Source organism: Poecilia latipinna, unplaced genomic scaffold (genome assembly GCF_001443285.1).
Source record: "Poecilia latipinna isolate Pla-1442-1.1 unplaced genomic scaffold, P_latipinna-1.0 Scaffold751, whole genome shotgun sequence".
NCBI classification, from domain to species: Eukaryota; Metazoa; Chordata; class Actinopteri; order Cyprinodontiformes; family Poeciliidae; genus Poecilia; species Poecilia latipinna.
Window position 1 is genome coordinate 69,255 of NW_015113367.1, and position 22,408 is coordinate 91,662.

Here is a 22,408-nt window from a genome sequence, read left to right on the forward strand (position 1 = left end):
TTGTCAGCCTGCAGCTTTCATCTCAGGTATAAAAGTGAGAGCACACATGTGTAACCCTCCATGTTTTAGGGGTGACGGGGTGGGGGTGCCCACATGGCCCCTAACTGAAACCAGATGTTGGCAGTTTAAAAAACAAGAATGAAAGGAAAAAAAGGAGAAAAATGTTTGTTAAATATGCTGGAAAATTTAAAAAAATTATATGTGATTCAACAAATAGGCAGATTTAGACTGGAGACTTTATTATAACAACCTTCTGGGAGTTTATAGGAACTAAAAATTAAAAAATAAAACTTAAAATTTCACAAAAATTGGTTTGAACAATTCGTCATCTGTACATGTTTGTTGTTGCAGAGGTGGCAGGTATCTACGGAAGAGGATTAGTGCCATTCAAAAGAAAAATATGACTTTAATCTCAGATTTCTGTTTAATCTCTAATTTTTTACTTTCATCTCAGTTTTGAATTTTTTGAAATGTTTGACTTTTTCTCATTTCTTTTTTCTAAGATCTTTAACTCAGATGTTTGACTTTTCTGTTTTGAAACTCAACATTTCTAAATGTTAAACATTTTGACTTTTCAAACTCAGAAAATTTCCACCTTTATTTTCTAGAAACTTTCTGAGATTAGTCTCAGCATTTCTGAGTTCTTCTAGCACATTTTCGACTAATCAAGCTGATAAATTTATTTATTTTTTGGCAGAAATGTACTCCTCAGCATTTCTGACTAAGGTGCTTAGTATATTTACAGCCTTTAAAATGTCCATTTTTACTTGTTAGCATGATCCTGCCTTAGCATCATTAAAGCTGTTTTTTTATGTATTTTCAGTGGTAAATCAGAGCTTTATTTATTGGTTTATTTTAATCGATTTCTATAAAATCTAAAAGTCATGTAGAGGATGGATCAGCCTGAAAAGTGGGAGATTCGTGACTTCCCAGAGACGTTTGCTGGTTTTCTCATTAAACACATTTTGTGTTGTGAAAGCAAGCTTTGCTCATCTGTATTTCATTGTTTTTTTTTTTTTATCTAAGGGTTGTAATAAACAGAGAGGCGACACAGAATCCCTTTTTGTTCTTTTTAGCTTCACTTTGTTTATGTTTTATTTTCTTTTATTTGTCTTCAGAAAAACATGAAAATTGAAGAGACGTTCACATTCCAGTGAGCTTATGAAGCTCTGTCAGCTGGATGTCATTATGGATGCTTTTGGTGTGGCGCCCCCCTGACTAGGGAGCCCGCGAGTTTGGCCCCTAATGACAACTGTCATTTGTAGATTTTTTAATATTCAAACATGAATATGTTTTTACTGCGTAGGTGTTTCTTTTTTGGGGCTATTTTAAACTTTGTAGTGTGTTTGATGATGTGTAAAGCTGCTTCATCTCCTGCTGAAATTACCTGTTTGCATGTCTGAGGTTTGAAACTATTTTAAAACAAATTTTTAAAGGAGGACGTTTAGTTCTGTCTTGCAAACTCAGCAGAATCTGCTCCACAAGACGACGCAGGCAAATGGATCTCATACAGCAACACATTATGTCCCGATCAGAAGAGACTTAAGAGTAAATGAGGAGCAAAGCTGTTGTCTACAAATGGAGAAAACATGGGTTAATGGTAAATCATACCACCAAGAGTGACCATTGTACCAAAATGCTTTCTTCTTGTCTTCCATTGTTTTCTCTTTGCCCCTTTCTTGTATAATCTACTGCAAAAAAGGCCAATAGGGCCACAAAACCTTAAAAGTTTTTTTGTCTAAGAAATGGAGTCACCGACTTGCATTCACACCAGTCCCATTTGGTCCACTTTAGTCCAACTCTGGTTTGTTTGTCTAGAAAGGCTGGTTCGTTTGGTGAGGTGTGAATGTTAAACTCTGGTCTGCCTCCAAACTGTAGTGCTGGTTTGGTTGAAGAGAACTCTAGTGTCGTTCGAATGTAAATGTGAACAGGAAGTGGACTGACGCACAGGGCATTCTGGGTAAATACAACCAAAACAATCGCACTAACCTAGCGTTAGCAGGAGAAATGACTTATTGTCTTTAACCAAAGACAAAAGAGAAATCCTACATCTGCCACTCCATTTTTGTTTACATTTGGTGAAGCAGGAAGTTGCGCTCAGTGTCTTCAGAGGCTTTTGTGTCATTTCCTTCAGTGGTTCTTGGTGCAGCGCCCCCACAGGCGAGGAGGGGAACAGGTTGCTCAAGGAGTTTGGTTGGTTTGACTCAGAGCAGAGAGAAAAAGAACCACAGCAACTGAAAATGCAACAAATGTTGCAGTTTTGGTCCCAAATCGGATGTTTTCTGGTGGAAAACACCTGAAAGTTCAGGTGGACTATGGAAAACATCCATAGTCCCAGCTAAAGCTCAGCCAATAGTTTTGTGTATTAGAAAGACAAGATTAAACGTTGAAAAATGCATCATCTGTAGAAGGAGGTTAAGTTGATGGCAGCGTTATCTCAGCAGATGCCACAGCTAAACACAACGCTAAACCAGATGGAACTGCAAAGACAAAAATCACTGTAAAAGCAGGAAAAACACCAAATTTCAAATTGGTTTAACTTCGTCCTTGTTTGATTCCCGTTGAGCTTTCAGGTGTTTGTAGTCTCAGAAACATCCGTAACATTAGTAAAAACTTGTTCTGACATTAGTCCTAACTGTTCACTTGTCATTGTGAAACACAGAACTGAAACCGTAGTTTTTTTTTAACTCTCAGTCCCTGTAACCACAATGTGAACACACAAATTAAGCCTTCCTTTGCCCTGAAAGGCAGACCTAACCATCGGCTCACCATCGCGCTGGCGAGGCGTTTTATTGCCCTGTGGGTGCGGTTGCAGAGTGGCGTCTTTCATCAGGCTGAGCCCACACTCCATGCCGGTGTGAGTTTATTTGGTATGATAGGTGGTGGGCTGCCTGTATTTTCTCAGGTGCTTGTGTTGTTGAACCAAAATCCTGACTCCTGCTTTCTCTGGCAAACACAACGGTCTGGCTGTCCAGAACTTCCTCTGGCGAACCAGCAAAGGAAGGTTTGCTTCTTGTGTAAGTCAGGAAGTGGCCAGTAACCCTGTAGACAAACCGGATAAACGTTAATGAAGAGGACGGTTTGGAGCGGGCTCCTCGAAGCTGCAGATACTTTCTGAACTCGCATGTGACATTGGTTGATTGGGTCAGTGAGGGAATTAATGTCAAGCCTGTCGGAGAGCAACAGAAAATATGTTTGAGGTCAAACATCCGTGGTGGGTTTCCACCGGGTGGCTGAATAATGAGCCAGAAGTTGTCATTAGTCCTTCCGGATCTGTTCAGGTGGAGAGTTTTCCGGGCAGAACCGAGTCCGTTTGAGCAGCGGAGCAAAGTCACAACAGAGATGAGCGAATGACCCTGTGACGCTGGGTGGTTGGGAGAGTCCATCACATGCTTTCTGGGGTTTATTTAGTCCATTTCTTTTTGTCCAGTAGCAGCTTATGTGGATTTAAAGGGAAAAGAAACCCTAAAACGGCTCATGCACTGTAAAAAACCACAAATCTTACCAAGTATTTTTGTGTAGTTTCTGGTGCTAATTAATATCTTAGTACATTTGAAGTTCACTTCCTTCACTGCTTCACTGTGCAGCATTGCTAAGTTTTAGTGTTTATATCAGTTTGTTGTAAACCACTAATATACGATCAAATAAGATTTATTTGGTATTTTTATCATAATATTCTGGGACAAATCTGATTTACTATTCTGGTGCTTTTCTTATAATAACTGACATTTTAGTCAAAGTTAACATAAACAAGGATAAAGACAAATTGGCCTAATTGGTGGACTGTAGCCTCTGGTATGCTCCTTCATTGTTGTGTAGACACTCTGATGCTTTGAAAAGTCTTCGAATGAGCAAAAGTTCACATTTTTTGGAACATTCACCTTCGACCCGAGCTGCGCACTGTTGGTCACTGCTTATTACACAGACAAATTGGTCTGTGGTTGTGTGTCTGAGTCCGCAGACACACAGCTATCCATCAGTCCTGTACCTCTCATCCGGGGTCAAAGTCGCCGGGGCAGCGATCTGAGATGAACTGCCTGACCTCCTGTCTTCTTCTCCAGCATTTCAAGCTTCTCCCAGTGGATCCGAAACTTTCTCTGCAACATGTTTTCAGCTTTTCTCCTTTGACATGGCCACAATGTCACGTTCTGAAACTGAAGCAGAAAGTGAGAAGAAACTGACTTTAGTTAGTATGACTGGATTGAATTGATTTATGTAATTGTGTATATAAATTTGATTTTTCTTTGTTAGAGCCTTGAGATGTTGTGAACTGGTGCTTTATTGTTATAGTGAATTGAACTGAACAAAACTTACACAAAGTCGTATTTTGTATACAAGAGCAAATACAGCTACTAAAATAAAAGGTTTAAAGGTGACATTATGCTTCCTTGAACAGGTTACGATACATTTATGCTAAACATGTTTGCACAAAATCATTCTTATTTAATGAGATTTTATTTTCTCCTTTCAGTATGAGCTGTTTAAGGGCCTCCTGTCACTTTAAATTCAAATAATCTGCTACTGGTCAGAGTCTGGGTTGCTGGTAACGGGCGGAATTCTGCTAGGGTTGCTAGGTAACATTTTTTTTAAGTTGTAGAGACTAAAATGGAAGAACAAAAACATGTTTAAAATGTATCCTGAAATGAAAGCAGTTTCCAAAGTTTTTATAATTTATGTCAACTGGACTTTGATGTTTTGTACTAAATGAATTGCTTTGGCTTCAGTGGAAACTAAAATACACTTCAGTAAGAGAAAAGGATAAATATGGAGTCATGGATAAACCATCGGTTCACCTTCATCCTGAGCAGCTCCATTGTTTATCTTAATGGTGGAAATCCATCCCAGTCCTCCAGGTTTGCCCAGTTAGTTGCTCCATCTACTTTCAGCAACCTGGACCAGGTTATGAATACAATTTCAAGGCAGTGGAATAGTTGTAGTTGTGAAAACCAAGACTAACAAGACGCTAATATTAGGTGACGTTAGCTTGTGCAATGAGCTACGTGTAAAGCAGCTAGTTTCCTAAAACATTCATTCTGATTGTGTCATTGTGATATTAGTGAGACTTGTAGCTTTTTTTGGGAGAAACCTAACTAGAGCTGTGATTCATATGGAAATATATTAAAATAACATTAATGAGGAAGTCTGAATGCTGGTTTCCCTCTAACTAAAAATGCGGTGCTGCTAACTTTATTATTTCCTGTCATAACATGTCTGGTATAAACCTGGCAGCCCGTCTTTTAGCTGAATATTCAGCAGTGCAGATTGGATCTCTACCTTTTCTGAAACGTGCCTTTTTATGTGAGCGAAACCAGCTGAAACTGTGAAAATGACCAAAAGGCCAAATATTTTAAAGAAATACTTTAAAAGATTTGAATAAACAAGTAATTAAATTCATTTTTTATGTAAAAAATAAAGATTTTATGGCTTGAATGCAACAACAGAGAATTCCTTTAATTTGAACCGGGTGAAGCTAAAACAATGAACCAGAGGAGATTTGGGTTGAACATATTAACAAGAAAAGTTTATTTTTTAATCTCAAATGTACAGTTTTGGCTTAATTACTGGTTCAAATGTTTTTGTTTCAGCAAATGTTTTTTTTTTCTGAGCCTTTATATTCCAGGTTAACATTTTAAAAAATTACAAAATGAATTAATTATTTAAATAATCGATTAATCATTATTAATATGATTAATCTTTTCAACCTTTTGTGGTAAACTCTACGGAGCCAAAGAAAAAATTCTGACATATTTTCTCAAAACTTTGACTTTTTTCAAAATTCTGACTTTTTCCTGAGAATTTTTACTTTTTTTTTTCTCCCCCAAATTCTGACTTTTTCAGAATTCTGGCTTTTTTTCCCCCAACTTCTGATTTTATTATCACAATTTTGACTTTAATCTTAGAACTCTGACTTTTTTTCCCAGAATTTTTACTTTTTCCAAAATTTTGACTTTATTTTAAAAATTCTGACTTAAATTTCATAACTAACTTTTTTCTCAAAATTCTGCATTTTGATTTTGGAAGATTAAAGTCATAATTCTGAGAATTATTATTATTTTTTTGCAGTGGCTTTAATCTCTGTACTCAGTTTTTTAGTTGTCATCGGTTCCCACCGTGTCTCCCATGGTAGAGTTTCCTCCTGCTCCGTGTCTCTGTCTGTCCAGCAGAGATCCTTCGTCTCTCACAGAGCTTCACATGGTAGCAATCAGAGTCGGCTTCGGCAGACAAATTAGGGCAGTTAATACAGACCGGAGATCAGCGCAGAGGCGGGGAAGCTGGTGCTAAGTGCCAACAGATGGGGCCCAAGGTAGATGGGACCAACCCCATACAGTACGTTACAGTGGAGCCTCGGGGTGAGGAGCGCAGGACACAGGGGGGCCTTCTCGCTAAATCTAGCTTTTTATGAGTGAGAAATGGTGCAGGGAAACTTTGAGAAAGTTCTGCTCCACAAAGCAAAGACAACTATCTCCATGACTCTAAAAAAAACCTATTAGAAAAACCACCTTTGAAAATTTACAACAGCTAAACTACAAGTTTTTTGTGTGTTTGATCATTTGCAGTAAACTCTTAGCTTTATCACTACTAACTTATTTATTGTTTAAATCCATTCTCTTGCATTCCTCTGTTACTCTTGCGTCCAGCTGTTACCTAGCAACGCCAGCCAAGTCCAGCTGTTACCTAGCAACCCAGTTCTAGTTCCACTGGCAGATTGTTTCACTTATAAAGACATTTTCCCATGTTATAATTTAATCTGTCTACCAATAGAACTACAACTTTTTCATCAATATTAAGGAATTATTTAAAACAAGCTGCTACGTTTTGCTGAAAAGTTACTTTTAAGTTAGTTTTGTCTTATTTCAAGTGTATTAAGATATTTTCACTAGAAACTGGACCAAAATTACTTGGTAAGATTCAGTGTTTTTGCAGTGTAGTGTTTTTTATTATGACTTTGTGTTTTTATGACATAAGGTCTCGTTGCTGAAATATGCTCCACAAATGATACGGGAACCACTAGAGGTACTTGGACTGCCACCGACTTGCATTTAATTTTTAAATAATATTTAATTCTTCATATATCTTTATGAATGTATTGTTCTTTGAGTTAAATCATTTATCAGAGAACAGAAATACACGGTTCCCCCCTTTAATTGAGCCTCCGCTAAGCCAAGGCGTTCTCTCTGTCCTCCATAAAGTCGAGGCTTCAGCCCAACGTATCCATCACAACATGAACACTCTGCTCGTTACATAAATAGATGAATGTTTGTGTCCTAATTGAATAATTTGTCTCCAAAGCCAAAATTATAATTGTGGTTTAATGGTCATTTCAACTGTTCTGTAATAAGTCTGTCAATTTAGAAAGGAGTTATGGAAAATTCACTGCTGTGATTTCATTCTGTGCGTCTGCGCACAATCCACTTTTTGTTATCACCTTAAAACAAACACACACACACACACACACACACACACACACATTCCTCTTGTGTTACGGGCTTTGAAGAGGCAGATTCATCCCCATTTTCAACAGCAGCCAATCAAACGGAAAGCTGCAGGGCGGATTAGGAGCTGCACAAAGCTGCTATCAGGGACCACACCGGTTTTAGGTTTCTCTGCTCCTCCGTCACTCAGAGGACCAATAAACTTTGTTTCTCCAATAAAAATGGGAACAAGGCAGCTGGGGTTTGTGCAAACAGCAGCGCCGTGGGATCTTTGACACCGTCTGCGTCTGGAAAACCGTCTTATCGCTCAGACGATGTGTAAAAAATGAAATGGGTGGAAGGTAGAAAGGACATGCACTGTAAAATCACAAAACTCTACCAAGTAGTTTTAGTCTAGTTTCTAGATATCTGTGCTTGAAGTAAGACTTGTGAGGAACTTTTCAATAAGATTCAGGAGCTTTATGTCTACGGAAGAGGAAAAGGGACTCTGGAAAAAGTCAGATTTTTTTTTCAGTGGCACTAATCCTCTTCTGTAAGTCAATACTTCCTTAATATTCATTATGTAAGAAATACTGGTTTCACTGGCAGATCTTTTCACTTAGAACACAATTTTTCCATAACTGAAAAAATTTGCCAGGGAACCAATAATAATAATAATAATAATAATAAAAAAACAAAAATCAATATTAATGAAAAAATAACTGAAATCAAGCTCCTATAAGTTGATGGGGAGTTACTTATAAGTTAGTTTAGTCTAATTTCCAAAGATACAGGGAAAAAAACCAGCTAATCATTGAACAGCTTGTCAAAATAATAAAAAATAATGGATTGAATGATGACAGATGTTTGCATAGCGGTCATTGTCACGCATGTTATCGGTTTCAGAAGGAGACGCGCCTCTCCAGGAGGACAGCTGCTTTCACTCCCACTAAAAGACGAGGAGAAAAGAAGAGATGAATATTTATGATCTGCTTCAGCATGGATTTCTTTCCACTTGCTTTATGCTTGTCAGTGGTTTCTCCTTTGGTGACTCCTGCACACATCCACAGACAAACACGGCGCTCCTTCTGCTTCTGAGGAAATCTGAGGCGTAGAGGCATTTTTGAGGGAAATGAGTCAAATTCATTGTGAATTTGGCAGTAAAGAGAAGTGTATTGAGGAAACGGACGTGAGAAGGAAAGAGATCTCAAGCTGGAAAATGCGACGGTAATGAGGCTTCACTTAGAGCCTATCAGGCTACTTTGGCCACAAATGAAAGTATGATTGGTAAGCACCGTCTCCCACTGCCTGGTGTGTGTGTGTGTGTGTGTGTGTGTGTGTGTGTGTGTGTGCGTGTGTGTGTGTGTGTGTGCGTGCGTGTGTGTGTGTGTTGGATAGAAAACAGGGAAAAATGGAAAGTATTTGGCTTGATCTGCAGCCCTGTGCATCCAAACAGGATCTACACAGTGAGGTGAATACTGAAGCACAAAACTTTCTCTGTAGGATTTCATGATTGTTTTTGTAATTTAAATTTTTTACATCAAAATCACCTATTTTCTGGAAATGCTTTAGAAGTATTTGCAAGGAATTTTCCAATATTTGCGATTATGTTTGACGGTTAATGTGACTATTTGTTACTCACTAAATGGATCGCGGACCAACAGAGGCTTCAGGACAGTAGAAGTAAGAAATACTGCCACCTGCAGAGTTAGTAGTCGCTGAAAGGTGACCTATTATACATGTTCATTACATTTTTTCTCAAAATCATTCTTAGATAATCAGATTTCAATCTGATCAGTTCTGCCTATTTTGAGCTGTTTTAGGGCGTCCTGTCACTTTAAATCTAATTAAGCTGCTGCTGGCCACGCCCCCAACTCAATGCTTACACTTGACTGATGTTAAAATCAACAACAAAGCACCTGTCTTTTCCAGCAGCCATTGTACAGCGCATACAGTGATAAAACTAGCTGACCAAACATGCTGGAGCTCAGATTGGGTTGCTAGGTAACCGGCAGAATTCTGCTGGGGTTGCTAGGTAACAACGCAGCGCCTGCCGATTTGCAACGTTCCAGAGGTTTTCCAAATTTTGCAGACACCAAAAAAGTAAACTTATTGCCAAGACATGGCTGAGTGTTTTTTTTATTTTTTCTTTCTAAAGCGCATAGACTGTTTCTATAAGCAGTAGAAACCCAAATGAAAGTACAAAAACCAGCAAAATGTTAGTTTCCCTTTAAATCTGGATGGAAATCCATTTTGATTGCAGGCCTGGAAAAAAAATTAGAAATTGGAAAAACTGATGGAAGTTCAGGATGGCTAAAATTGACGCAGAGACAAAATTCCAGTGTTTATGACAGCCATACCTGAGGGACAGTGATAATAAATTGTTGCTTTCCTGTAATTTTCCCTGAGTGGGCTGGATGGAGCTGAATGCTGGAGCTCAGGGAGACGAGGAAAGATGACACTGCAGGTGGGAAAAGGAAAAAGTGGAAAATAGTGACGAGTTTCCTGCTTTGGCCTGGGTCAGGAGTTTGGTTTCCTGATTGTTTGTTGAGATGTTTTCCTCTTGCAGGGAGGAAAACGCTCTATGCTTCCCAATACTTTCATCTTTTAACACTTTCCATTGGCAAACCAACACAAACACAATTCATTAACTAATAATTTATTTTTTTACCATTTAGATGAAAAAGTCAGTGGTTCAAGAATGCACAGGGAAGACATTCAAGTGAAAACTCAAACCTCGTCATCTTGAGGACGTTAATGTTACAGAACATGGCGGCTCTTCTCATCCTCGGTGTGGAATCACTCACATGGATCACCTGAAAGCAATTTACATTTGGGCGTTTTGTCGTCTGGGAAAAGAAAAGGCTTACATTCTGCGTAACAAGCGAACCACGTCTTGGGTCGTAATCAAAGAAAGCATATGTTCCTGGTTTCTACATCCATATAACATCCATAATCATCTGGTTTGTACATCCATACACATCAGCCGTCCCACGGCAACCCGGGAGCGGCCCAGTTCATATTTACAATGTGAGCGAGAAGCAGGAGCCGGTCAACGAGCCGAGAGCGCCAAGCAAATGAAACACACAAATATTCAGACTCCTTCACACAAACCAGACCTTTTCGAACTCAGACTTCAACATTTTTAGTGAAGTTGTCCTCAAAATCCTGACCTTTTTCCTCACGTCTACATGTTCGGTTCATTAATCTGCAAAACAGCTTTTAAAAATCAAACTTGTGTATTTGCTTAAGATTTACTGCAAAAACATAAATTATAGGCAAGTAATATTCGGTCTAGTTTTTAGTGCAAATATTTGAGAACACTTGAAATAAGGCAAAGCCAGAGGAGGTAAAGTACCCAAAAATTATACTGAAGTAAGACGAGTAATACTGCAACGTATTTTTACTAAAGTAAAAATAAAAAGTATCCGTCCAAGAAATTACTCAGTCAGATCGAATTATCAATCATTTAATATTTAAAAATTACATAATCAAATGGACCAAAATATAACATTAAGTGGAAACTTTGGTATTTTAAGGACAAAAATTACGATAATTCATATAAGTAACTAAAAAATAAAATTAGGCACAAATCAGTTTAAAAAAACTAAACAAAAAACTTATGAAACTTTAACAAAAACTGCAGGTGTTGTCTGGCGAATTTTTGGTTTGTTTTTCATTCAGTGGGGAAAAAATCCAGAAATTTTACTCAAATATAAGAAGCTATACTTAATAAAATTACTCAAGTAAAAGTAAAAAGTACAGCGCAGTAAAGATATTTCTAATAAATGTAACTGAGTAAATGTAAGTAGTTACTATGCAACTCTGGACAAAACTAACTTACAAATAACTTTTCAGCAAGAAGCAGCAGCTTGGTTTAAGTAAAAATCCCTTAATATTGACAAAAAATAGAATTAGTTCCACTGATGCCGTTACCTAGCAACCCCAGCCAAGCCCAGCCCGTCGCCTAGCAACTAAATTCTAGTTCCAGGGGGGGATTATCTCACTTATAACAAGACATTTTCCTCATGTTTTAAGTGAAGTAATCTGAAGTGAAACTAATACTTTATCATCAATGTTAAGGAATTATAGATTTTTTTTTTTTTTTTTTAAAAAGCTCCTATATGTTGGCAAAAAGTTTCTTATAAGTTAGTTTGTCTTATTTCAGGTATATTAATATATTTGCACTAGAAACTAGATAAAAATGCTTGGTAAGATTTTGTGTTTTTGCAGTTTTGCCATCAGGATGGCAGCCAAAAAGCCCATGGTAACTCTTGAGGAGCTGTAAAGATCCACAGCTCAGGTGGGAGAATATTATCGACAGACTGAGTTGTAGATGTGAAGTAAGGCGGCCATTGCTGAAAGAAGCCAGAGCTACAATGTTTACATAAAATCATAAACCGGTTTAAGAAGGTGTGAGTTGGCTTGAAAACTGTCGGTCCTCAGATCCTCGCCACCTAATCTGGAGCTGTAACAGCAGCTGAAGGTGGTCCAATAAAGTTTTACCTCATGGGGGCTGAATATTAAAGCCTGCCACACCTTACAGATGGGAACTATGGACAGTTTTCCTCTCTTTTCACAATTAGCTGCCAGTTTTTGTTGGTCTGTCACATAAAATCCTGATATAATCCTGAAATAATCCATAAAAGTCTGGTTGCAACGTGTGAAAAAGGTGAACGGGTATGAATACTTCACACTTGTTTGCTCAGCAGGGGTTAATTAAACACAAAGTCACACGCATACGCATGTGGATGCTATAAACAAAGTGCGTTGCCTCAGTACCACTGCCAAGCTGCCAGGCTTGTTAAAGTAAAACAACAGGAGGAATCTCCCTGTGAGGCTCGCTGAGCCGCTTTCACAACGGACTCACTCTAACTTTCCAAGCACTTAAAAACCAAGGAATTTAGTTCAGATGTCCTGGAAAAAAAATAAAGTTTTGAGAAGTCTGCAGTGCGTCTCCAGACGGGCCTCAAAGTGTTTGACAGGCTATCAAAATGTGTCAAGCGGATCTGAAGCGGCGCATTGAGACGGCAGCTAGCTGCTACTGTAACTCCACCTGCCTGACAGGCGCGGAGGAAAACCAACGGGTGAAAAATTGACGGTTTGGTTCCGCATTTTTGTGAAATTCCTTCAGTGTGAGCGAAGCATGGGAACAGCGCTAGCTTAAACCTCAATACTTATTTTGTTCAGTTTTTTTCCCACAGCGGCTGAGTGAAAACTGGTTTTGGATGTTTTTGAACATCAGCATGAAGATCCAAAATATTTCAGATAACATCTGTGATGCCAGTCAGACCAGATATATGGCGACTAGATACGATCTGTAACGGATTGTTTGGGATTTCTGGAAGGGAAAACAGTCAGACCACAGTAAAACTCCTCTTACAGACCCTGCAAACCAAGCAAATCACAGAGTTTAGAGGATTGTGGGCATTTTCTGTCACCGTTTTTATGAGATGCTGTTTGTAGATTTAAAAATAAAAAAAATTAACAGCAATCATTTGGATTATTTAAAATGGGGGTTAATTTTTCAGACAGTCACAGAGTCATTCATTCAGTTATAAATGTCACTGTTTCAAACTAAGTATTTAATTAGCAGGTTAATATTTAGGTGAAAACTAGATATTTAGCTTTAAACTAAATATTTTGCTACAAAGTTAAAAATATTTTTGCCTCAAATTAAATATTTAGCTCACAAGCAAAATATTTAATTTCCATTGAATATTTAGCTTTGAACTAAATATTTCAAACTAAATATAATGGATTTAGTTTCAAACAAAATCTTTAGTTTACAATAAATGTTTAGCTTTGAACTAAGTATTTAGGTTAAAGTTAAAAATATTTAGAAACTAAATAGCTATGTAGCTTCACACTAGATATTTCAAACTAAATATTTATCTTAGTTTAATATCTGGGCTACATATTTAGTTTAAATGTAAATATTTAGTTACATTCGAACTAAATGTAACTAAATATTTTCATTCAATTACATCTAGATTAAAATATTTCCTCTCAAACTAAATATTAAGCTTGCTAACAAAATATTCATGTTGAAGGTAAATATTTAGGTTTTAAACTAAATGTTTGGTTTTCTCAAATTATTGCTGTTAATTTTTGGCCTTTACAGATGGCCCTCCATACCTTACAGGGTTCGTTCTCGCCCAAATGAAACATAATGAAAGTTTGGTGATTCGTTAATCATCAACTTTAGTTTCATATCAGACAGTTAGTCCAACAGGAAATGTTCTAATCTCAGTAAATGTTTCACTCAGGAAGGTCATTGGCGTTGCACCGCCTCCAACCTCATGTTTCTGAGTAAATCAGTTTTTTTTCTCAAAACGTGATGAAAGTTTGATGATTCATAAAATACTGTTTGCATAAAACATTATATATATTTAGATAAAGTTCTTTTTAGATGGTAAATGATCAATAATCTGGATTTAAAACCAACTGATCCCAGAACTTTACCTCAACAGTCGTGACCTATACTTTATTTATTCAGATCCGCTCTATTTTTTTATCTACTGCTCAGAGCAATCTCCTTCAGGAAGTGAAATGAGAAACGTTTTGAGAGCAGCTGTACATTTCTGTGTCTCCTAATTGAATATAAAACTGAAAGTAATTATTTGGCAGTGAAATGGCAACGCTGCGCCTCAGGGTGAACACGTGGTGGAAGTTTTCCTTTGGATCTTCAGACTCACATTGGTTCAGCTCTCGCTCTGCTAACCGTTAGCAAGAAGCCACAAACATGCAAATATATATAAAAAAAAGCACAAAAAGATGGAACATGATCCTCTCATGTCATAATACAATCAGCGAGAGCTAAAAAGTTTCCAGCCTCATTCTTGTTGTCATCATACACTACGGAGAAAAACATGGCTGTGATGTTTATCTGCCTAATTCCTATTTTTGTACTGCATGAAAAGAAACTCTCGTTTCAGTCTCTTATTTTGGCAAAGCGGAGCCTGCCAGTCTTCAGACACACTAAAACCTTGAAAGAGTATGACAATTACGTTGGTCAACAGCAACATCTGGAAGATGGCAACCAGCGGAAGACATTATCCATAAAGCAAAAACATCTCTGGAAATGTTGCATTGTTTTGAAATTCCAGCCATTTGTCCGTGTCACTTCATCTTTTGTCCCCAAAAACAACAAAGACGTGAGTCAGGATGTGTTGGAGGGACTAGTGGTGCAGCCTCACATGCACAAACAGGGTCATTCTGCCAAATAGACGGACCGCAAATCAAGATAGGGCTTGGCCGAGAAGTCAAGTGAGAAATTAAAACTGTCATCAGCAACAGCATCACAAAGTTGCAGATAGAAAGATCCCACATGAGGAGCAGCAGCGGTGGTGGTACGACTGGGAGAAACGTCCCTACTGAGGGAGCCCTTGGTTCCTTTTGGGACAAAAAGTTTCTTAGGTACAGTCCACCAATCAGAACGTGAAGACTTGGAGTGCGTTGGCCAACCGGTGGTCCGGTAAGTTGGCCACGCTGTTGCTGAAATCAGTCCAACTCAGGAAGTGGTGAGCACTGCGAAGTTACGTCCTTGGAAAAGTGCGGAGGACGCAACTTTACGGCCTGCCGTGCGTAAAGTACGAAAGCAACGAGGCGGAAGACGGTCACTCGCACCAGCTTGAGGTCGGAGTTCGACGGGTTGAACGTTTCAAACCCTTTTATTGGTCCCTTTTTAAGGCAAACCAATCGAACACAGAGACAGGTAGAATAATCATACAATGTACACAAAAACGTTGGTCCATAAAACATGGAAGGTACATGCAGTTGTTTTTGTATGCGCAGTGTTCCCTTGATTAAAAAAAGGCGATGGGGGTTGAGGGAGGGAGGAACAGTCATGGAGAGGTCGCGAAGGTCAGATCACGCTTTGCTGCATTTCCCCTTCTTCTCTTTACGCTGAAACTTCCTCAGACGTCTCGTCCAAACGTCCCTCCACTGGATCACCAGGCTGTTCTTATCAGCCACCAAGCCAACTCGCTCTGGTCCGGAGACGCCCCCTCCGGGCCCGACTCCCGGGCCCGCCGCCGGGGCCGTGCCGCCCTCGGCGCCGCCCATCACCAGGAATCTTTTGCTCATCTGGATCTTGGGGCATTTGCAGGCCAGGTCCTTCATGTGTACCCACAGGATGTTGTCGCCACGCTTCAGGGGCTCGCCCCGGCTTTTGTACACGGACACAACGCTGACGGAGAACTTGGCCCAGTCCCCGACCGTCTCCATGTCCAACACGTTGACCTGGACCGCTGCGGAAACAATCAATCAATCAATCAATCAATCAATCAATCAAGTTCCATTTGTACAGCGTATTTCGGCAACAAGGCAGGTCAAAGTACACAAAAATGTCAAATTCTCTGTTCATTCTGTCATTACACACCAAAATGTTGACTGATGTTTCATTTCTTGTGGTACAAAAGCAGCTCTAAACAGACGGACGGGTTTTTAGTTTGTCCAGGTCTGTGGAGCATAGAAGCTGAATGCTGCTTCTCCATGTTTAGTTCTGGATGCTGAGCAGAACCAGAAAACCTGCGAGGTCCGGAAGGTCGACACCTCAGCAGCAGATCTTTAAGCCGTTCAGTGATTCATAAACTAACAACATTATTTTAAAGTCAGTTCTCTCAAACAAGTTCCTGTACTTTGATAAAAAGTTACTTGTAAGTTACTGTTGTCTTATTTCAAGTGTATTAAGATATTTGCACTAAAAATACGTGGTAAGATTTTGTGTTTTTGAAGTGATAAATGACTGCATTATGTCTGATGAGTGTATGTGAACTTCTGGCTGATAGTTGTGTTTTCTTACCGTAATCCTTCTTGCAGTATTTCTTCATGTTGATCTTTAGGTTTCCTTTCACTGGTTTACAATAAGACTCACAATCTGCAAAAACAAAGACAAACAACTTTTACTTTTTATAAAACTTCAGCTGTTGAGGTTCAACACTCATCGACTTCCTGCAACACATGTTTTCTTGAAATCTTTACGCTCTCATGCATCACCGCAATGACAGCACTGCAAAAACACAAAATCTCACCAAGTATTTTTTGTCTAGTTTCTAGCGCAAATATCTCAGTACACTTGAAATATGACAAAACTAACTGGCAAGTTCAGCAACATATAGGAGCTTGTTTTAAGTCAGTAATTGGTGAAATAGTTCTAGTTCCACCGGAGCCGTTACCTAGCAACCCCAGCCAAGCTCAGCTGTTACCTAGCAACCCAGTTCTAGTTCCACTGGCAGATTTTTTCACTTTTATAAAGACATTTTTCCCATGTTATAATTCATTAATTTGCCAAAGGAACTGGAGCTTTTTCATTAATATTAAGGAATTATTTATTTAAAACAAGCTCATATATCTTGCTGAAAAATAAAACAAGTTTTATTTATTCAAGTATAATATTGTAGCTGCACTAAAACCTTGACCAAGATGACTTGGTAAGATTTTGTGTTTTTGCAGTGAGGAAAGCTTCAGCTGACGACACGAAGGGCCAATTGTCTCTGTTTACCATTTTTGCTTGCCGTGCCTGTATAGTTATAGTTATCATTGTGACATTCAAAATCAGTTTATTTGTTGATTTAACTGTTTTCCCCAACATAAATCTTGTTCTGTTGGAGCCATTTTGCTCCAGATTTTATTAATTTAAGGGAACTTGAAGAAGTTAAATGACAAAGTTATTAAATATAGTTTACAGCTGACACTGATGACTGTGTACACCATTCCTCATGGATGAATAAATTTCCTGATGAGTTCATTCAGATAAAAAAAACCCTTCAAAGGCTCCAGAGCACATGCATGTAATTATTTCCCAAGGTTTGTTTTCTAGAAATCCTGAAATATTTATTTTGTCCACTCAACGATATGAGCGCCGATTCTCTGTGTGATTGCAAAAGACATTTTCTATCAACACAGGAAGAGCAGAGGAAATGCCAGAGACCAAGCTGATAAGAAACACAACTGAACGCATTTTTAAAAAAACAGATGAATGCGATCATGTTGCAAAAATAATATTCAAAGCGCTGGTCCTCTGTAGGAGATGTGGATGATTATTAGGAAAGCTTCACATTTCAGTTTGTCACTGGATTTTGTGAATAATTTAAATTTCATTTCACTTATTTCAACTGAAACACCTAATAAATAACTCAACGTTTGGGAGATTTCAAAATCTTAGAAGCTAACTTCACATTTTTTCGTTTTACGAATCTAATTTAGTCAGATTAGTGAAGCTTTTTATTGCTACTTAAACACATTTACTTGTTGAGTGACCTTTTAGCCCCAAATTGCTAATCATAAACATTAGCTCCACTAATGCTAACATGCTTTCCCAACATGGTATGTTGTAGAAGCTAATGCTAAAGCGCTAAGTTCAGCCATGTTGGCATAAAGAGAAGATGAGCAGAATATTGACAAAGTTTTGCGCACATTTTTAATGGAAATGCAGCTAGCGGCTGGCTAGCGGCTGGCTAGCGGCTGGCGGCTAGCGGCTGGCGGCTGGTGGCTGGCGGCTAGCGGCTAGCGGCTGGCGTTTCCAAACCAGCTGTGGTTCCCTAACCTCTGTGAATACCAGGGATTTACTGAATTAACTTCTTTAAACTTGTGCAGGACCTTGTGTAAGTTTTTTTTTTTTTTTACCAGGCAACATTTCTTCAACATGAGGGAGGAATTCAGTCTAAAGTTGCTAAGAGGAAAATGACTTTGCACCATCATGTAGCAAACAAAATGAAAATACTAGAACCGTTATACTCCAAACGAAGAAAAAAAAAAAACAAATCACATTTTCAAGTAGTAGAAATTAGGGATTTTTATGATGCTCAAATGTAAGGGAGTTGGTCTGACCGTTTCTGGAGGAAATGACTAAATAGGAGGAAGAAGCCGAGGGCCAAAGAGGCCATAAAATGACCAAGCAGACTTGGCCTGAATGCTGCAGGTTTTATTAGCCAAAGAAAAGGAGGAATAAGCAACACTGAGGAAGTCGGAAGTAAAGATATGGATGTTTGGGGTGTACGGGGTCCAAAGTGCGGCCCGGGGACCATTTGTGGCCCCTGGGCTGATTTTGTGCAGCCCCCCAACTGCAATTCAAAAATGATTCATAACTGTCCCATAGATGCAGATGAAGACTTTTCATTTGTAATCAGGGTAAAAAAGAAATGTACCAACATGATTTCCTTACACAGAAAAATGTAAGGTGCAAAACAAAGTATTCATGTTTTCATTACTAAGTTTTAACAAAAGATAAAACCAAGTTTATCCAGACACTTTTACTGAAAATCCAACATTGCTGCACCAAAGTTAGCTCTTAGTTTTCTTAAACTTGGCTAAATATAGCAAGTGTTTTGAAACATCCATCCATTTCCTTACTCCCCTGTCCCTCAGTGGGATCCGTTAGCCGACCTCCAGCTAACGTTCCTGACGAGAGGCGGGGTCACCCTGGGCAGGTCGCCAGTCTGTCGCAGTGTTTTGAAACAAAGTGACCTAAATCCTGTTCTTGTTACTGAAAATAAAATTATTCTGTTGAGCCCAAAAGAAACCAGAAACTTTCTTTCAAACATGCAAGCCCTACTGCGGCGTGTTGGAGCCATTATAGAAAAAAATACTAAACTTCTGCCAAAAAAATCTGAAATTCTGAGTAATCAGAAATTTTCTTGGAAAAAAAAATCTAATTTTTCAATTAATATAAATTTAATTAACTTTTTGTAGAACATTTCCAAGTTTTCTAGAAAATTTCTGAGATTAATCACAAAAGTCAAAAATCTAAAGGCCAAATTTGTATAATTTTTGAATTGCAGTTGAAGGCCGCACAAAATCAGTCCAAGGCCCACAAACGGCCCCCGGGCCGCACTTTGGACAGCCCTCCCTCAGTTAGTCTGAGCAGCGTTTTCCCATGACTGGAAGTTTATTACTGGTTCTTCACCTGTTAGAGCTCATGGAGAATCAGCCAATGACCCAGAAGGAAACCCTAACTGGCAACCAGAGATCCCCCTTTCACTGCGCCGTGACAAGGACAAATGGCGTCCACCGCCCCTCACACAAAACGCTGGGGTTAGCTATAGGTTGCTGATGGTGAGGCTTCTCACCCGCTAGTTTAGGAGGAAGAAGGATGGGGGAATTTCCTGGTTTGCTTCGAAGAAGCTGGGATGAATTGACAATCAGTGACTTGTGTTCTTAGACTCTTTAACATTTTCCCAAGGAAGAAGTAAACAGGACAGAGCTGCCCCCATTTTTTGGTCGCTAAATCTAAAACGACCAAATATGGAGATCCTGAGCTGCCTTGGAAACTCTGGAAAATCTGGAATTTGACTTGGCAATTAAACAAAGGGAAGATCATTTACTTTTATTTAAATATCTGACTGTAAGGAACACACTGTTAATTAAATGTAAGTTTGGGTAAAGGCAGAGTTGGATAACAACTAGTTACATGTACTTGAGTAACATTTTTTTATTTATTTACTTTAGAAGTATTTTTATTACGCTGTACTTTTTACTTTTACCTGAGTAATTTTATTATAAAGTATCTCTATTCTTGCGTAAAGTTTCTGGATTTTCTTCCCACTGAATGAAAATCAAACACGTTTTAACCAGAAATTCACCAGACAGACACACACCTGCAGTTTTTGTTAAAGTTTCATACATTTTTTTATTGAAAGAAACTGATTTGGAAAATATTCTTTTGCCTGATTGTAACTTTTTTTTACCTGTATAATTATTGTTTTCATTCTTAAAATACCAAAATTTCCACTTCATATTTTGGTCCATCTGATGATATAACTTTTAAATAATAAAAGTGCTTAACAGGCTTTTCAAATATATTTTACTCTTATTTGAGTATTTTCATGGATGGCTACTTTTATTTTAGTAATTTTATTATGAAGTATCGCAAACCAGCAGGCAATGCTGAGATTAATCACAAAAGTCAAAAATCTAAAGGCCAAATTTTTATCATTTTTGAATTGCAGTTGAAGGCCGCACAAAATCAGTCCAAGGCCCACAAACCCAACCCCAGCAGTATTCCGTCCGTTACCTAGCAACCCCAGCAGTATTCCGTCCGTTACCTAGCAACCCCAGCAGAATTCCGTTCGTTACCTAGCAACCCCAGCAGAATTCCGTCCGTTACCTAGCAACGTAATGCTGAGCTCCTGGAAAAGACAAAGTGTTTTTGTTGTTATCCAGAAACTGTTTGCTGCATTCCTGTTGGTTTTACAGGAGGCTCCACTTCTGCTTTTCAAAGATGTATGGTTGTATAATTACACATCTGTTTGCAGCCATTTTCAGGCGCTAGTGTAAACATAGAGTTGGGGGCGTGGCCAGCAGCAGCTTATTCAGATTTAAAGTGACAGGAGGCGATAAAACAGCTCATTCTGAAAGGAGCTAAAAATAGTTTAAAATCTCATTATTGAAGAATGATTTTATGAAAAAATGTAATTAACATGTTTTGTATTGTCCATCTTTGATGAATGTGTGATTGAATTTAAATTATTTTAATGTTTTTTCTTTGTAAAACTGAACTAAACTGAATTGAATGAGCATAAATCAACCTTGAACTTTAATTTTAGTTAAACTGTCAGAAGAAAAGTTGTGACCCATCCAGAATCTGAGCTGTTGCCTTAAAGGGATTTATTTAATAAGCATTATTACCGATATTAAAGTCAGATTTTAGATGAACAGCTGCACAGTAACATTAGACTGTACTGCATAAGGATTGAGAAATATTAAACATTTTATGTTACTCTTCTGTAGTTATATAATAATGTGTCTTTTGTTTATGTTTCCAAGTTCAGCTTTTAACTTCATCCAAGGTATCTAGTCATTAAATATGCCTCGAACTCTTTAAGTGTTGCTCTTGAAACGCAAGAAAGCACAAATCAAAACTTTGAACCGAGCTGAGAAGTAAAACTTGACAGTTACTGATTTAAAAAATAAGTCTAATGTTTTAGAAGCAGAGGGATGTAAAAACAATAACTGTTATGCTTCGAAAACGCTCTGGTGTGGAGTGGGGAGGGGGGCGTAATCCGCAGTTTGAGTGATGATATATGCTATAAATCAACTAACGAATCAACATTTCCAAATCGCCACCGCCGTTCAAAGCAAACAGCCACTGCATGAAAAATAAGGACTGGGTAATTGACCGGAGCCTAAGCTGGAGAGTCAGAGGGAGTGACTGAACATATTTCCCCCCAGTCATTTGCCAAGTCTCTTTTCACACCTCAGAACTCCCAACTTCCCCTCGATACCGTAACTAATCAGGTCTGCAGCCAATCGGCTGGCGGCGCAGCGAGCCTTCGCTCCAGGGCCGAGCGGTCGGAGTTTTAAGACAATGGAAAAATCCTGCCGTCCCCGCTGCTCTCATAACTTCAAACATCCAGACCCGCCCTGCCTTAATATTTATTCCACACCTTAAAAGTCATGTCTAGAAAGGTTGAGAAATATGTTTTTGTTCCTCTCGTAAAGCAGCGGCGCTCATGGGTGAGGCGCAGAGCGGCTAGGCTAACCTGCTGGCTCCTCCGTGCTGCTGACCGCAGCGGTGGGGTTGACCACCGGGATCTCTGAAACACACAGGAGACGCAAATTAAAGGCGATCCAGAGCGTGAAAACATCGCACAGATACAGAAAACACACAGGAAACAAGCAAACAAGTTCAGACGGAGATGATCACACACAGTTTGATGTTTACATCAGTTTGTTTCTTTCTCAGGTCGATTCTGACAGAAAGACACTTATTGGTTGAATGTCGACTTACACTGCAAAAAAACAAAATCTTACCAAGTATGTTTGGTCTGGTCTCCAGTTCAAATATCTTAATACACTTGAAATAAGACAAAGCTAAGAAATGAGTTTTAAACAAGTTATCGGAGATGTTTTAATAATTTCTTAATATTGATTAGCAGATTATTTTACATGTAACTCTACGTTTTCCCATCCTGGTTTCGTGTTTTGCAGTGTAGCAGGAGAAATACCTCGTGGTTTTTTACCAAAGACAAAAGAGAAATCCTCCGTTAAATCTG

At 38.6% G+C, this 22,408-nt stretch overlaps 1 protein-coding gene across 1 annotated transcript in view; it reads right to left on the bottom strand.

Moving 5' to 3' along the window:
* Positions 1–14,354: 14,354 nt before the first annotated feature.
* The window catches only part of ntn2 (netrin 2), a 68,613-nt gene continuing 60,559 nt past the window's right edge, over positions 14,355–22,408 (bottom strand). The window contains exons 5-7 of the mRNA XM_015045851.1: positions 21,896–21,949; positions 16,219–16,293; positions 14,355–15,664 (exon numbers count right to left, since the gene is read on the bottom strand). Coding sequence (XP_014901337.1) covers positions 15,285–15,664; positions 16,219–16,293; positions 21,896–21,949 — 509 coding nt within the window. The 3' untranslated portion in view covers positions 14,355–15,284. The remainder of the gene's footprint in view (positions 15,665–16,218; positions 16,294–21,895; positions 21,950–22,408) is intronic.